This window comes from Corythoichthys intestinalis, chromosome 20 (assembly GCF_030265065.1).
Source record: "Corythoichthys intestinalis isolate RoL2023-P3 chromosome 20, ASM3026506v1, whole genome shotgun sequence".
In the NCBI taxonomy this organism is placed as follows: domain Eukaryota; kingdom Metazoa; phylum Chordata; class Actinopteri; order Syngnathiformes; family Syngnathidae; genus Corythoichthys; species Corythoichthys intestinalis.
The window spans coordinates 31,701,684-31,719,775 of NC_080414.1; the positions used below are offsets into that span (position 1 = coordinate 31,701,684).

General features: G+C 38.4%; 1 protein-coding gene across 3 annotated transcripts in view; it reads left to right on the plus strand.

Annotated features, from left to right (window-relative positions):
• Positions 1-16,274, plus strand: part of nrp1a (neuropilin 1a) — a 126,881-nt gene extending 110,607 nt beyond the window's left edge. For 2 of the 3 annotated variants that reach the window (XM_057823855.1, XM_057823856.1), the window contains 7 exons: positions 3,405-3,515; positions 4,065-4,115; positions 7,009-7,152; positions 8,443-8,720; positions 8,821-8,917; positions 9,007-9,060; positions 13,587-16,274. In XM_057823855.1, coding sequence (XP_057679838.1) covers positions 3,405-3,515; positions 4,065-4,115; positions 7,009-7,152; positions 8,443-8,720; positions 8,821-8,917; positions 9,007-9,060; positions 13,587-13,873 — 1,022 coding nt within the window. In that variant the 3' untranslated portion in view covers positions 13,874-16,274. The remainder of the gene's footprint in view (positions 1-3,404; positions 3,516-4,064; positions 4,116-7,008; positions 7,153-8,442; positions 8,721-8,820; positions 8,918-9,006; positions 9,061-13,586) is intronic. The other variant, XM_057823857.1, reaches the window with a different exon arrangement.
• The last annotated feature ends 1,818 nt before the right edge of the window (positions 16,275-18,092 follow it).

Genomic DNA, 18,092 nt, shown 5'->3' on the forward strand with positions numbered 1-18,092 from the left:
CTTTAGTCAGATGATAATGCTTGTTTTCTGCGTTAATGCCAAAGACACACACGCAGCGCTGGCCAACCATGTTATTTCGGACATGCTCTCACTATTGCAAAAACGTAGTGGTGCAGTTTTGTGTGGGCATGCACGCACGTTCAACCCTTAAAAAGAAGGGGCTAAATACTCATTTCAGTGAGAGGCTCCCCTGATGCAGCACTGACCCCATTTCTAACCTTCTTCACCCTGAATCTGACAGGGGCTGATATGCCTCATATTTCATCTGACTGAAGAAGAGGACACACACACACCCACAGAGAGGGAAGCACTCACACACATACAAACAGGGAGTTTACTTCAATTCATCTATGTCTGTCTTTATCTACACTTCCCATCTTCTTTCCTATTCTTTCCCTCCCTCTGCAATGGTGATACCCATTCATTACTGTAGCCAGTGTGCGCGCACGTGCACACACGCACACTGAACAGTTGTGTAGCAGGGAATCAAGAGTGGATCTGGAATCTTACCCACATGCAAGTGTCACAGGATCATAATGACAGGCTCCTGTGGCTGTTGGGGTCCATGCCAATAGTCATCTGAAACCCCGTTCTATGTCTTTGAGGTCCATGGCTTTTATTTAACTCTATTTATAAAAGACACCTCAGTAGAGGTACATATGCATAGTAGTATTGCTAAAAGGGGATCGTTAATAGCTTAGTAACTTAGTAACTGTAATTCAAAATCCAGAGGAATAACAACTTTAGTTCTTAAATCGTACCCCAGATGGTCAGTATTTCGCTGAAAACATCTACTGTAATATAGTAACAGTAAAGGAACACTGCTCAGTTCAGATGTTTGTACTTTGCACCCGTTAACCCTAATTGGGCAGGCATTTCCACTGATTCAATAGCAACCAAGATAGCCAGTGCTATACCCGACTTAGTTGATTTCAACTTTACGATGCTGGAGTCTCGCCCGCCATTTTGTCTCCAGTTGTTTTTTGTTTTGTTTTGTTTTAATCGTGTAACAGTACCTTATTGTAGATAGACAGATAGATAGATTTATTAACAGACTTAAGGTCCAAGTTACAACCATACAAGTGTACAATACCAGTGTTTCCAGAACAGTGACAAGCAGCGTGTAGGACTGTGCAAAATGTTAGTCAGGCCCAAGACAATCACATTTTTAGAACCCTTCAAACGATCAATAAAATTAAACATCAGCACCCTTAGGAAGGACTGGAGAGTTTCCATCCGAGCAGCTACATTTCAGAGGCACTGCACCACCTGTGCCATTTCAACAAGATTCTCAGAGAATCATTGTATGCCACTTGCAGTCTATGAAAACCTGTCTTACTTGTACTTCACAGTAGTGCTGCAACGATTAATCCAAATAAATCAAGTATTACGATTACAAAAAAGATTTGAATTAAAGTTTGCTGCTACGAGTATTCGTTTAATTAAAGTGGCGTTGTAATGGTTTGTTTTAAAAGTGTTTTATTGATTTGGGTGTATAAACTACACTCTAGTGGCAACAGTGAATATGACATAACTCATTTCACATGCATGTTTAGCCATTATTTGTGGGAGTATGTATTAGAACCACTTGTTAAGAGCATATTAAAAAAATAAAAATTAAAAAATAAATACATTAAAAAATAAAAAAATAATTAAAAAAAAAGGTTAGCAATTTATAGCATTTAAGCTAGCGGACTTTTGCTATGAAAGTTAGCCAATTGTTCTTTTGTTGTACTTAGATCCTCATTTATTTATTTTTTTTCATACCGTTTGAGGCTCAGCTCAGGTATTTTATTTTTTATATTCCTTATCCGATTGTTCTACTACTTCATCAATTAATGGACTACTAAAATAATCGATAGCTGCAGCCTACTTCACAGTATCTTATTTTTTTACATCATTTGATTAATATGACCGTTCTGCCATTTGGCGAAACATGTATTTTATTTTAATGTTGCCTTTTGCTTTGTGATGCATGCTTTTATTTTGGCACAGCAAGCATAGAGAAGGTAGTACCCACTCGTGTAAGAGTGCATGTACGCACGAAGACATTTGCGCACACGAAGAAGCTGTGCAACCGAGTGAGAGAGAGAGGGAATGGATTACAGTTTAGCTCGCTGTCTAGATAGGACTTAAGGCTGAGTTATGCTTCTGCAGCAGACCTATGCCGTCAAGGCAGACCCAATTTAAGATCCTCCGCCATAGGCTGTCGTGCAGCTCCACAAAATTCTGACTACATGTCGCGTCAACGCGTGGTGACCTGACGCAAATGGACTGTGATTGGTCCGCTCAGACTGTTGTTTCCGGTTCAGCGCGAAATCACTGCCATTTACAAACATTCTTCCGCTAACGATCACCTCCGCAACAGTCTTCTGCGTCACCTGCGCCTCAACATTTGTATGATCAACATCTGTTGTACAATGTTGATGAGCTGAAGATCGACATTCAAGCGTTCTATCTCCGTTGGCATTGTTGTGTAACGGGAAGAAAACTAGAGGAAGTCGTCAAGAGTCCCCCAAAACCTACAAACACAACGCCACACCCCTCTAGTGGCTTGGCGGTGAATTACAGAGCAACGCGTTACCTTGCTGCGAAACCAATGCTCATTGACGCTGTAGTCACTACGCCGTCACCGCAACGCAGTAGCATGAATCAAGCTTTAGATCCAACGTCTTATCGAAGACAGCACAACAACATATGATACATGTCTTTGGATAGTTATTTTTAGATTTAGGGGGTATTTAGGGGTAGTTGTTGGGTTAATTCCAATTTACAAGAAAATTCGGATTACATTGCCAGCATAGGAACAGAACTCGTTCGTAACCCGGGGACTACCTGTAATGTCTTAATCTGATTATTTATCTTAAATCTAGTCAAATAACATTCTCCATCTTGTTTTGAGTGTTAGTCTTGTTAGCAGATTAATGCGTCAGATTATTTTATTTACTTTAAATAAATATAACTATTTGTTCTTATTAAGCCCATACATCTGAAAGTTGGTAATTTTTCACCTAAATTAAGAAAAAATGCTTTCAAAATTATATTTTGAACAACATCTATTCTTGAATGTAGGAACATGTCTGACAAACAAGCCTTTTTAAAGATTAAATATACTAATTTATTGCCCAAAATAAGTCTGTTGAATTTATTTTCAGCTAGCTATTTTTCTTATTTCAGGAAATCTGAGTAAAATTTACTTGAACCACTGGCAGATGATTTTACTTAGTTCTAGTAGATTTACACTGAAAACAAGAGAATTTAACTAGTTTTAAGGAGGTGCGTTTTTGCAGTGTAGAAAATAAGTGCGCCATCATTTTAGTTTTTCCAATTGCTATTGGTACCCTCTTAGAGGCTGTCTAAAATCATTGTCCACATGAAATCAATCCTTTTTTTGTTTGCCTCAGCTCCCACAGATCCTCCTTCTACGACTCCCCCGGCCACTACTCCATCAGACGATTGCGACGATGACCAAGCGAACTGCCACAGTGGCACAGGTGATGACTACGATATCACAGGTGCTAACTTCGCCCTCAAGAGATGGCAACTAAACCCCCTTCTCTCCCTCCAACCTAATAAAATGTGCTCCTACCTCATTAATTTAAAGCCCCTTTTCCCTCCTACCGCAGTTTAGTTGACTCCAGTCCCATACGCTTGCATGCAAACTTGTGCACGATCTGATTTGTTACAAGTTCAATAGCACTCACTTAAAATGCCAAATTGAAAGCAGAGGATCGTTTCACCGATACCACGCACACATCTACTCCAAATCTTTCTAATCCGTTATCACTCTCCTTTCTGGTCCCTTTACAACATGTGCCTATTGGCCTCATTTCCCAGTAACCCAGTAATGCTCCAAATTTGCACTCCTGCCTGCACTCTTCATCAACCTGCAGTCTCCTATGAAGAGCATGACATAGTCTCAGCCATGTGTTGAGGGGGTTGTTACATAAGTAACTGTAGAGAAGCCAACTTTGTTGCATCCAGCATGAAGTGCATGGGAACAGAACACAGCATGACTCACGGCTTCATTTGGACAAGTGTCCTAATTTGTTGCGTTGTTGCAGGTGCTACAACGATGCCGGAAACCACAACGGCTACAGTGGATATTGTCCCAGGTAAGTTTCTATTCTCATAAGGATTCCACTATTTAGCCCTGACTGCATTTTATACTGATTGTGTTGTGCCACTAATGGTAAATATTTACTAACTCATGGTTTGTTCTGCATTAATTTCGATTCTGTTTTATCGTGCCTCATAAAGTCCTCCCTTCGCTGATGTATTTGTGTTATTAAAGTTGATGATAAGCCCCTCAGAGGCCCCTGCGGAGGCAGAATATGTGATGCAAAGATGATTAGCACGGGTGCTCTGCTGCTGCCTCAGCATAATCACTAATCACCGGGCTGGCACAAACATGCACATACCACACACAGCCTCAAACAGGGTAGCACAATGCAATTGTGGTCAGCTGAGGATGTGTTCTGGCTTCATGCAGACTCAAACCTTTACACATTGCCAATAGTTTGTTGATGAAGCAGTAACCAGCTGTGAGGCTATGCCCCTGTCTGACCTTGACTAATGGGCCATTTCTATAGGCTCCACTCAACCTTTGCTCTATCAGCTGGCTGAGTTCAGTATGCATTTCCAGTTTTTACACCTTTCCCTACATCAATGCTGATTGCTGACGCTATAGATTTTAATACTAATGAGTTTTGGCAAGTTCTAGGTACGGAAGAAAACTGCCAAAGCTAATTTAATAAGGCTTGTGACTTGTCTTTAGAAAGAACATATTTATATACAGGTAGTCCATGGGTTACGAAATTCCCGGCTTAGTTGATTTCCACTTTACGACGCCAGAGTCTCGTTTGCTATTTTGTCTGATCCAGTCCGTGGCGCATTTGCTACCAGGCCACACAGAAATAAGAAATATTCTATTAATGACTGCATTCTGGACTGTGCCTCTTCACACACAAATCTGCCTGTCTACACAATAGACATATTAATAAAACTAAATAGGATGCCATCATAGAAATCCATTGGAGCTAGCATCTAGCTTCTATTTTTATATCTATGTGCACTTGTCCGCCATAATGCAGCAGGGCTGAGAACGAAAAGTGGTATTTGTTATGTGGCAAAATTCATTTTGCCATGTGGCATTTTTATGCCATGTGGCAAAATTGATTTTGGCATGTGGCTTTTTTTTTTTTTTTTTTTTTTTTTTTTTTTTTTGGTATGTGGCAAAATGCACTTTGGTATGTGGCATATTTATTGTCATGTGGCATATTTTTTATTTTTTTTTTTTTTTTGTATGTGGCAAAATGTTTGGCATCGCCTGCCAAAAAATGTAATATGTTGAATAAAAAGGAAAAATATAACGACTCTTGTGTAGCCCAAAGTATTGGAGTAAAAGTAGCATCTTTTCTTCACAAATATACTCAAGTAAAAGTAAAAAGTATAGCTTAGTAAAACTACTCATAGAAGTACATTTTTCACAAAAAGTTTCTCAAATAAATGTAACGGCGTACATGTACTGTGTTACTACTCACCTACTGTATGTCGAGGACTACCTGTATTTGTGTTTAACTGACTAATATATGGAGGCCACAGAAAATTTTCAAACATCTCCAGGCACCTCTCTTAATTAAATCTTTTGAAAAAAGAAACCACAAAAGCAAGCGCACCCAAGTATTTTATGGCCTCTCTGGAACCTTTTTTAATGTGTGGCATGTGTTCAAGAAGAATGCCATTGTTGGAAAGGGGCACTGTTACCATAGCTGTCTTCAAACCTCATGTCCCCTCTCTCATTAAAATCTGTAAGTCTCTGTGGGTAGCTACTATTGAATGTTGCTTTCAAATAGATGGCATGCCAGCAACTCATTTGCCCCCTTGTCCCCATTTATCCACATTCTGAGGGGCCTGTCTCATAATTTATATATTCTGTATCAGTATAGTTTAGTTCTGGAACTTTTTTAAGTGATAATGTGCAAGACATTATGTTTTACAAACAGCGTTATAGGTTTCCTTTCGTCCTATTTAGTCCTGAATTACTGTAACCTAACGTTTATTCATCAGTCTGAGTTTTTGGGTGGTTCAAAGCATTGTCAGTTGCTGCCATCTACTGTTCGCAGCTAAATGTGACAGTCCCAGATAGCAGACAGACGTTGAAATGATGTTGAATCAACATTCCACTGTCAATCTCATATCACTGAATCAACGTTGACACCCGACGTTGATTTGCCATCAGTCTTGCACCCTTAATTAATTTAGACAAGGTTCGATTATGTCATATTTAGCGCTTTAATTGGAAAAAGAATTATGCTTGCCTAAACTAAGTTCTACTTAGCTAACATCCAGGCTAACTAGATCTTCGCTTGTTTGCCAATCACCGCAATGCACCGTTTCTTATAATTTGGGCAAGTTTGTCACGTTATGTCAGGAAAACCGTTTTATATTCAAAATTGATGACAAACCCAGTTTATTCTACCGTAAACTATCACTGCTGAAGAAAAGCAGCAGACTTACCTTTAAATATGGCTATCCTTATATGAGGCGTTTCCAGTGAAGTTCGTTTGAAGTGATGCGCTGGCTTCCCACTCAACCACGAACACAACTATTTTTTTACCAGAACTCCCGCTCACCCATTTTTCGATGACTTTTCAATCAAATTTCCCGGTCAATCAAAAATAAATTATTTGTCAACATTATTTCATCAACTATAAAACAATGTTAACCCAACCATTGCCTGACACACTATAGAACAATGTTGTTTCAACGTCACTGTCAGGTGTCATCGGTATTTGCAATGTCGATTCAACAATGTTTCTTGTCGAAAATTTCAATGTCAACCATACTGATGGTTTTGATGGAAAATCAATGTTTATTCAACTTCGGTCTGCTATTTGGGGTATATGTATTGCTTTGTGATTGCAAAGCTAAAATCGGGGCTGTTGGCATATTCTCAGTAAATTATAAACTGATGATCTAACCACTTTTGCTCCCACACATTTACAGATTTTCAGTGGTTTGCCTGCGATTTTGGCTGGGCCAATGACCCATCGTTCTGCAGGTGGACTTCTGAGGACACTGGCTCTCGGTGGCAAATCCAGTCTAGTGGAACCCCAACTCTGAACACTGGACCCAATATGGACCATACAGGTGTGTTTCAGGTCCTAAAATGATCGTACCGTATTGTGGCTGGTAAATTATTATACTTTATAGTCCAATTAAGCATAGGCGGAGTTTGACTTTTGGGGGAAGGGGAGCACAACATGTTGATGACCCCGAAACGCAGTGTCAGCTATAAAATTAACTTACAAGGATATTTATAATAATACGTTGACAATGAATTTTTTTTTGTTTCCCATCATTCTTGAGAAGAATTCTAAGGCTGCTTAGGCAATACTTTTCGCCAAGATCATCATCAATTGACTATGGTGCGCCCGCTGGTGTCGTGCCAATGTAGCCATATGGAGGTAGATTTGTGTCTTTATTATTTAATCAAAAAAAGTCAAAATATATATTTTCAACCAAAAAAAAGTCGCTTCAATCAAAAAAAAAATCTTTGAATGCAAAAATAAATGTGAAAGCTATTTTTCTTTTATTGATTTTTTTTTTTTTCATCTTTCTTTTTTTTATTTGAAGCAACTTTTATGATTGAAGTAATGCTGATTTGTGTTTGGGCCACATTTTGACTAGGACATTTTTGTCTTTTTTTTTTTATACAATCAGAAGTTTCTTCGTAAAAGAATACATTTACAAAAAGAAAAATCTCTTCTATCAAAAAAAGAAAAAAATTCAATCATAGGAAAAGTTTTTTGAATGCGAAAAAATATTTGAGATTAAACACTTTGCATTTGAACACTTATTTTTTCATTGAAAACGTTTTCGAAGCAATCCTTTTTGTGTTTGGGCCATATAATGGGTAGGATATTTGTGTCTAAATCATTCAATCCCCAAAAAAGATGCTTCAATCAAAAAAATATTTTCAATCAAAGAAAAAAATCATTTGAAAAATAAAATTGCCCTCCCCTAATATATATATATATATATATATATATATATATATATATATATATATATATATATATATATATATATATACCTGTGTATATACTGTATATAGATATATATATATTTTTTTTTTAATTATACGCAAAGCAAATGACCGTCTAAGGTGCTAGTCACATGATCTGTTCGAAAAACAATTTTGACCCATTATAAAAAATATTTTTGTTGTTCATTTCATTCATATTTGTAGCAGTTTTATTGCTTTACAACTTTTATATATATAGGAAAGTCAATTACATGCAATGACACTTTTCGACCACCGGGGGGGGCCTGCCCCCTGCCCCTGCCCCTGCCCCTGCCCCCACCCCCTAAAATCCGCATATGCAATAAGGCACTGTCCCAATGTGCCACATGAAATAATTTGTTTTTTGCCATTAGGTGGCTCGGGAAATTTCATCTACACTTTGGCAACGGGCTTACAAGAGACTGAAGTGGCTCGACTTGTAAGCCCTGAGGTCACCTCCCCGGACTCTGACCTGTGTGTCTCATTCTGGTACCACATGTTTGGGTCGCACATTGGTACACTGCATATCAAACAGCGCAAAGAGACCGTTGACGGACCCGCAGACATCTTACTCTGGACTGTCAGCGGTCACCAGGGAAACCGCTGGAGGGAAGGCAGAGTCCTTCTGCCCCGCACAAATCGACCGTATCAGGTGAATTTAACAAACTGCTAACAAACAAGCAGAAAGGAGGGTTCTTACTAACCTCTCTGAGAGAGGCTCAGGTAAAACACGTATGTGTTCTGTGTTCCAGGTGGTGATTGAAGGGTTAGTAGAGAGAAAGAGCTGGGGCGATATTGCGGTTGATGATGTTAAGGTTCTCAGTGGCCTCAGTGCGACCGAGTGTAAAGGTAAGGTTTTGGGAACATAGCCAAACGTTGTGGCGTTTATAGCTTTTTGGGCCAAAATTTGTAATTATTAAAATTTTCTGCTTGAACAGATCCAGATGTACCCACTGAGCCAATGCTCCCAGAAGATCGCTTTAATGAAATCAGTAAGTCATTTCATTATTGCATACAGTGGAACCTCTAAGCTACATATAGTATGTTCTGGCTTGGACACAGAAAACAAAAACAAAAATCCAATAAAATACTGTATAGATTATTATTTTTTGTATATCAAAATTTGCTATAAATGTTAACAACTATTAATAAAATGTAAAGTACAATCTACACTGTATATGCACTACTGTAGCTGCAAAGACCAATGCAGTATATGTTTTTTGTCGCTTTTTTCTGTCACACAAATTGAAATGGAAGTTAATTTATATATATATATATATATATATATATATATATAATTTTTTTTTTTTTGTAATCATTTAAGTTGATTTGTCCATCTCAACCATGAACTGTACACTTTATGTGATATTTTAGTTGCTACTTGCTGTAATGAATGAAGAGGACGCTGGGATACACATACAGTAGAGGTCCCTCTTAGCTAATTGGATGCCAGGAATGCTAGGCAGTAGCCAGTGGCAAAGCAGCTATAAATATGTTACGTTTAGTCAACTTTGGCAGGTGCGAGTACCAGCCGTACTGTATTTTTGCCTTCCTTATCCTGAAATTTCTTTCTTAACCAGAGGCAATATTTTCCTATTAAGGCGTGTCTTAACCTGAAAATTCTGTGTGTAGAGACATTCTCAAGTAGAGGTACCACTGTGTACATACAGTGGTACCTCATACGATCGCTATGACACACGATTTTTCGACATTTGACGTAAAATTTGACTCGCCATTTGTTTCTACATCCGACAACATGCTCTAAATACGACGATCTATGACAGCTCCGCCATTTCTTTGTTTTCCAGCAAGACGATCGCACGGCAGATTTTCTTGTGGGAGAAATCATCATGGGTTCTAACAATGTTAGTGCAGGTGGTGATAAAAAAGGAAAAAACATTATGCTTACCATTGAAGTGAAGATGTAATTGATAGAAAAATATGAGCGCGGTGTGCACATCCGTGAAGTGGCTCCACAATACAGCCTTAGAATGTCTACTCTCAATGGTCCTCCTCCGACATCCGTTCGCTAGCCTTTATAAGTTAAGGTGACAATTATTATTGTGGTAACATCACCAAAGAAATCACCAGCTTTGTCAGGTTTCTAATTATTTATTCCAACAACTTGTGCAACACAACACGCCTACTGTCCCCCGCAGCTGAACAAAGTGAAAGTAAAAAGTCCCATCTCACTCTGTCAAGTCAGCCCCCTGATACGTTCAGGTACACTACGCAAACACATTCACCACATTAGAACCCGATTCGTTACATTATTACAGGTATTATTATTATTATGACTACTATTGTTATATTATTATAATTATTCCAATTTTTATTCATGATTTATTTGCTTTGCTCTGTGTAATTGCTATTTGCAGTAGTACCAGCAGTATTTATTAAGGATTTAGTGTAGGTTTTCGGGCTCTGGAACGAATTAACGGAATTATAATGCATTCTTATGGGAAAATCCTGCTCGACATACAACCAAAGAAGTTTGGACACGTTCTCATTTGTGCGTTTTCTTTTTTTTTCATGACTATTTACATTGTAAATTCTCACTGAAGGTAATAAAACTATGAATGAACATATGTGGAATTGTGCACTTAGAAAAAAAAAAAAAAAAAAAAAAAGGTTAAATAACTAAAAATATGTATAACATTCTAGTACCTTCAAAATAGCCAACTTTGGGTCTGATTGCTTTTTTTTCACACTCTTGCCATTCTCTTGATGAGCTTCAAGAGGGAGTCACCTAAAATGTTTTTTGACTACATAGGTTTGTCTTTTCAGGGCTAGTTAGTGGAACCTATTGCTTTATCAATGTGGCTGGGACCTTCGTTTGTGTTGCATTGAATGAGGTGTGTCCACCTGTGGAGGGTTTTATTGGTCAATATCTTGTTCACCTGCCTAATCTTGCATGTATTTGTGTTGCTCCCTCTACTGGATGCATGAAAACGAAGCTATCAATTCATAATGAGAAAAAAAGAAAACAAACAAACAAAAGTAACATGTAACGCAGGCGACAGTTTGAAAAGTAGTGGAGTAGAGTTACCTGCTGTAAAATTTAGTAAAGTAAAAAGTAGCACTTCATATTTGTACTCAGGTAAAGTACAGATACACAAAAATGTACTTAAGTACAGTAGAGAAGTACTTTTATTTCGTTACATTCCACCACTGGTAAGATGATTGCAGATTTTAAAAAATAAATAAATAAAAATCATGTTCACTTCTGCTCAATAGTCATAGGCGTAGCGTCCCATTAGGCAAACCAGGCAATTGCCTAGGGCCCCCAGCCAGCAGGGGCCCCCAGAGGGCCAACATATTTAGCATATGCACCTTTACTGCACTGTCGGAGCGACAAGTAGGGAGTGTTTCAATGCCATGGAATAATTTGGCAGATTATCTAACGATTCTGTTATCAATCCCAATCAGCACTAATCATGTCACGTAGATTATACATGTTTAAGAAAGTCCAATCAGCTATTAATACCACATGATTGTTTAAAGAGTGACTCACCAAGTAGTCTCTGGAAAGTCCTTGCCGAGTTGTTTTACGTTGATTTTCACAGGCCACCTCATTATTCATGTGAAATTGTGATTTTTCCAAAAAAGTCTATTAATGGGTCTATCGCATTCCTCGTCGAATACTCTATAAGAAAAATGTAACATATATGCATCTAAAATAATCCTAAACAATTTTATTAGCAACTTTAATACTCATTTCGGTCGGTGTTCCACCAATCAGTGGTCTTTACGGAATCATTTTAATTTAGTGGGTCATAGGGCCAATCTGACTACTGATTTCACACAAAGGTATATACCTCAGCATCAGATGGTGGTATTTTTGTGTTGCTACTTTTTCTTCTATTGCTCCAAGTCCAACTGTCCCCCTTACTTGTACACGCTAGAAGGGCCCCATGTTGATTGTTGCCTAGGGCCCCCGGGGACCCTTACTACGCCTCTGTCAATAGTGGCCAGCCAACAACTGTTTTAAATTGCCATCCTAACCAGTAAATTACAAATTTACTCATAAAAATCTATTAAAAGAAAAACTTTAACATTGTTTTTTTTTTCTATGATGAGTAAGAGGATTAAGTTGGTTTGACTGGTTTTCGCCATTATGGCTGAAAGCATTGAAATAGAACATTTTGTGGAGGGTAGATAATGTATTCAAATTCAGGAATGATCCACTTACTCTTGGCCTTTCCTTGTCTTGTGGGTGAGTGGGGCCCTTGACCCCGGGCAATTTGCTTACAGGGCTGGAAGAGGTGTAGAGGATGCCCAGATTACACTTTTAAATCTCCTTTACAGACATTTAGAGAGTTCTGGTGCACATGCCAGGCTCCTGTTTTTGGATTTCTCTTCAGCTTTTAATACAATCCAGCCACATGTTTTAGTTAGTAAGTTACTTTCAGAATTTACTATTGAAAGTAATCTTGTGTGCTGGATAATGGACTTTTTAACAAACAGAACACAGAGAGTTAGAGTAAATGGTTGTCTCTCTGAAAGACGGGTCTCTTCTACTGGCTCCCCTCAGGGTTGTGTACTCTCACCTTTACTATTTATTCTCTACACTAATGATTGTAGGAGTCAGTATAGCAACAGACACATCCTGAAATATGCTGATGATACAGTCATTGTCAGTCTACTCCAGAAACATGAATCCCAGCATGGCCCTGTGGTCGACGAATTTGTTAGTTGGTGTGATAGATCTTTTCTCCACCTTAACACCTCTAAAACTAAGGATATGTTGGTAGATTTTAGGAAAAACCAACCTGCTCCTCCTCAACGAACTAGCATAAAAGGTAACAGTATAGAGATGGTGGATCAGTATAAATACTTGGGTACTGTGATAGACAGTAAACTAAAATTCGATGCAAATACAGACTCTATCTGCAAAAAGGGCCAACAACGATTGTACTTCCTAAGGAAGCTTAACTCTTTTCATGTTGATAAGGCTATCTTGTCCTTGTTTTATAAATCTTTTATTGAATCGGTTCTTACTTTTGCTTTTATTGCCTGGTATGGAGGAATTAGCCTGAAGGAGAAAAATAACATCAACCATATTGTCAAGGTCGCCAGTAAGATAATAGGCTGTCCATAGGTCTCATTAACAGATATTTATGAGAGGCAGGTCATGAGGAAGGCAAAACACATCCTGAATTGTGTACAACATCCCCTTCATCGCTCATTTGAGGTCCTCCCTTCAGGCAGGAGATTCAGAGTCCCTTGTTTTAAGTTAAATAGAACGAAGAACTCCTTCCTACCCAGTGCAATTTGGTTGCTAAATTTGCACAATTCTTGCACTTAGATGCAAAACTGTCTATGGCATTTTAAATTTGTAGTCTGTTTTATTTTATTGTATGTGTATGAGTGGTTGTGTTATCTGTTATCTGTATGCTTACCTGCTGTAAGACAAGTTTCCCCATCTTAGGGGACAATAAACTTAAACTGAAATGAACTGAACTGAACTTATATATTTTAAACTCATTCTCTGTCTGCTTTTTAAATCCCACTCTAGTTGAGGCAATCACAGAATACCCAGACTTTGTGGAGACCAACCAGATCAGCGGAGCCGGCAACGTGCTAAAGACACTTGACCCAATCCTCATCACTATCATCGCTATGTCTGCCCTGGGCGTTTTCTTAGGTGCCATTTGCGGGGTCGTCCTTTACTGCGCCTGCTCACACGGAGGTGTATCGGAAAGGAACTTATCAGCCCTGGAAAATTATAACTTTGAACTGGTGGATGGTGTCAAGTTAAAGAAGGACAAACTCAATGTACAAAGCTCATACACAGAGGCGTGAGACCCTCACCAGCACATTCTCGTGACTATGTGACATGCACAGCTTGGAGAGTGCGCGTGGGACTCGCTGTAGCTACAACTTCTGTACGAGAAGGTGGACTCCAAGGAGCGCTCATTACCCTCAGCTTTCGGTATGAGGGAAAAATTCAGGAACTGACAAGAGGTTTGAACTAATCCACGCTTTTCTCAGGAGCTGCATTAAAAAGAACCTACCAGTAGGGGACACTGTGTACAAAAATAAATACAGAAAAAAAGATGTACAGATATGTAGATTAAATTTTAATTTTCTATTTTGGGTTTCCATTCATTTTTACAATCGGATGCTGGTGTTGAGACCAATTTATTAATAATGCTAAAAGTATTTATCATTTCTTTGGGATAATGATTATTTTTTGTCTTGAGTTCATGAAGGCGATAAATTTCAAGTTTTGAAATGAAATCCGAAATCAACCATATCCGGCAAAACTGTAGATTTGCCCATGCTATGGCATACAGGGTGTGCTCATAAGTCATCAGTCTGATATATGTACCCAATTTCTTTGAACCTCCCTCAAGCGTCACATTTTCTGATAGTGCCTTTAGTACATATCGGATAGTCTCCTCTTTTGAACTGGGTGTTTTTTACTGTACTTGGCTTAATTTATGATGAAGGGCAGATAACAGGGGCACGTGATCATATAAATACCTGCGAAATGGTATCTAATCTATCACATTATGTTTTGTCTGTTTGAAAACCACACTCTGTAAATATGTTTTAATATATTTTATTCTTTTTTAAAGAAAGTGAAAGAAAAAAATATGCCTTTTTTTTTCATTGTGTGTCTGTGTGCAAATTGTGTACGTGTGTAAATACAATCTCCTGACTGTTTTGTGGATGGTGCTGTGTTAACGTTCCGTTTGACATTTTTTGTGACGACGTTCCAGCGATTTCAACATGCATTCAGGCCAACTGTCATCAAAACACCCACTTCATTAAAACTAGAGGTCGACCGATATGGGATTTTCAAATGCCAAAGCCGATACAGATATCTAACAAAAAATTTCAGCCAATTGTCGAATTCCAAAGCCGATTTTGTAAGCCGATATTTGAGGCCGATATGCTTCTTTTTTTTTAAGCACGTAAATTATGATTAATCGGTCTACCAAACCAAGAAACGCAGCACGTTTCATGATTATGCACACTCAACAAGAACAGTACATGACAGGTAGTCCCCGGGTTACTACGTACCCATATTATGTGATTTCGACTTTATGACGCCAGAGTCTCATACGCTATTCTGGCTCGTCGTTTTTTTTTTTTTTTTTTCCGTGTGTGTCCCGTAAACAGTACCTAGTTCCCGTTGCTGTTCTTCAAATCAGGATTCCCTCCTCCAGCAGCGTCGATACCGTCCTGCAGTTCCCACTTCCTTCTTTTCATACTGTTGCTGCTGCTACTGCTTCTTCTTCGCATTGAGACACACACAGCGGGCGACCTGAGCGGCCATGTTATCCCCCCGTCACGCCTCACTAGTCTTTCCACAGCGCCCTTTTCTCTCAGCAAGGCAACTAACTCACGAGTAAAGTTTTTTAAAAAATTATTTTATATTCCTTTTTTTTTAAGCCCGAATAGTCATTCAATATTACGGCATTTAACACAACGTACCTCATAGTATCTTATTTTTCACTTTATTTTATTGCTATAGTGTATAATACATGTTTTTGGATAGTTATTTTGAAATTCAGGGGATATTTAGGGGTACTTAAAGGGTTAATTCTGACTTACATGGAAATTCGGGTTACGTCGCTAGAGTAAGAACGGAACACGTTTGTAACCCACATCCTGCGATAGGAGTATTGCGCATGCACATATCGCGATGGTGATGTTTAAACCATATATTGTGCAGGCCTACTAATAATGCATGTTTTTTGACAATTATTTTAAGATTTAGAGGGTTTTTAGGGGTACTAAAAAAATTCTGATTTAGGCAGAAAATTCCGGTTATCTCGCCAGCGTAGGAACGGCACTCGTTTGTAACCCAGGAACTACCTGTATTTTCAAATAATTAAACCCACTGGGACGTCACGACAAGATGTAAACAAGTGTGAGGGCTAAAGAGGATGCTCGCCACACAAAAGCTAATGCTAACACAAATGCTAACGCGAATGCGACACTCACACTACGAGTTACATTTAGACTATAAGGATCACTCGTCTCAAAAGGCTAAAGCAACACCACATATTCGGTAAAGCTCACTTTTAGTGGTCCCTAGCTGTCGACCAATCACGAGTGGTAAAGTTGATTTCTCTTACTCCTATCCTAAACTTAACCAAAAAAACCCACTTTACCGCAAGAATAAGAGTTTAATGGTTTCGGGCTCGGTGAGGTGTAGTTTTCTGGTTAAGTTTAGTACAGAGGTAAGGGAAGTCAGCTTTACCGCTCGTGATTGGTCGACAGTTGGGACCACTGAAAGTAAGCTTTACCGAATATGTGGTGTTGCTTTAGCCTTTTGATATTCTCTCACGCAAGATTAAAAAAAAAAAAACTCACAATATTTACAAAACAGGCAAGCCTAAAGCTTCCTGTGTCAGTCTGCCTTCAAGCTGCTGCAGGGTCCTTCCTGGGTCCTACCGTCGTTCACCGGCAGATACAGTTGCCCACACAGATGCCTAAACAAAAACCTTCTTTATCGGCTATTTTTTTGTTGTTGTTGTTGTTAATCGGCTAATGGTAGATGTTGGAAAAAAGTCCATATATCGGTCGACCTCTAATTAAAACCACCGATGAATGAATGAGTAAACAAAAAAGACTGTGCACATGCACACACACAAAAAAACTAAAACACTGAACTCTTGGAGCTTCTTGAAATCTACGTAATTGCATTATCATCAGTCTCATGTAGCTCAATTTGTTGGTAGTGGCACCGACATACCAAAAAAAAAAAAAATCATTTTTGCTTTACCGCCTTTTACTGCAAATTGCTCCCTGAGGAAAAGCTATCTGGACAATGCAGCTTGTGAGCACTTTGTTACTAATTCCCTCTAGCTAGAACTGTATTAAAAGAGGTGAACTGAAGAATGGTGCTATAATTACTTTAACCACACACAAAGCAGTAGCAGCCATAATAATGTGATGTCAGAGCTGTTCTCAGTAGAATGACATGTTGGTGAAATGGGGTATTGAATGGAGTCACCTGATTCAGGTTACCTTGGCTCCCTCCATGGCTTTACCAAAGGTTGGTGATCTTTTTTCTTCTCCTCACTGGGTCCGTCATTTTATAAACCTAGGATCAGCAACTTTCACAAAGGAATAAAGACAAAATCAAGCTGGATAACGAGAGAAAATAAGTTTTTTTTAGTACTTATGAGCAACAAGAAGCCAAATATGACCTTGGTGTGAGCTCTTGAAAATTCCCACAGAGACTTGTTTTGAGTGGGAGGATGAACTCTTTGGGGGTGATTTAAAAGCATCAGGACACAATATCCCTGCAGGTGACCCACAATTCAATAGTGGATTTTATACTCCCCCGAAACACAGGAAAAAAGAAAGAGAAGGCATAAAGGCATACATCTTTCGCAGTTGTGTGATTTGTGTGTTGTGCTGTGGTGAACACTTTCTCAGCTTGTTCCTTTAACATGTCACTTTGCTACACGGTTACACATAACGTTTGCGCTTTCAGCTCAAAAAATAAATAAACGTGTAGCTTCGGCAACATCTGCTGCTCATGTAGGGGGAAAAGAATACTGTAGCGTGGACTCAAGAGAAACAATGTTGCACTGATAAATATTATATTTGAAAAGCTTATGTGTTTATAGCGAATATTTGCAAAGAAAAAGGTAAAAAACAAAAAAAGGCAACAAAAATAAAAACATAGTGTTGTTACCTTTCATGTTTTTATATATGATTTCAGGTTATGTCATATAATTCTGAAATGTAAAATACTGGGATGTTTTCATTCTTGAAAAAACACTTATAGATTCCCCTTTTATTTGAATGGCATATTAACGCCCAAATTTGTACTGTCCTTACAATTTTGTGCTTTTTTTTTTTTTTTTTTTTAATATGAAATGAGAAAATATTACTTTTATTTTCAATACTGCTTCTGTAATTTGCTGTTGTAGAAAAAAATGAATAAACAGCAACGCCTTAAAAAAGTAACGCTTTTGATGATTCTTTTTATGATCTTGATTACAGCATTCTAAGACAGTCAAAAGAAGTGAATAAAAATTTTGATTGTTGTGAG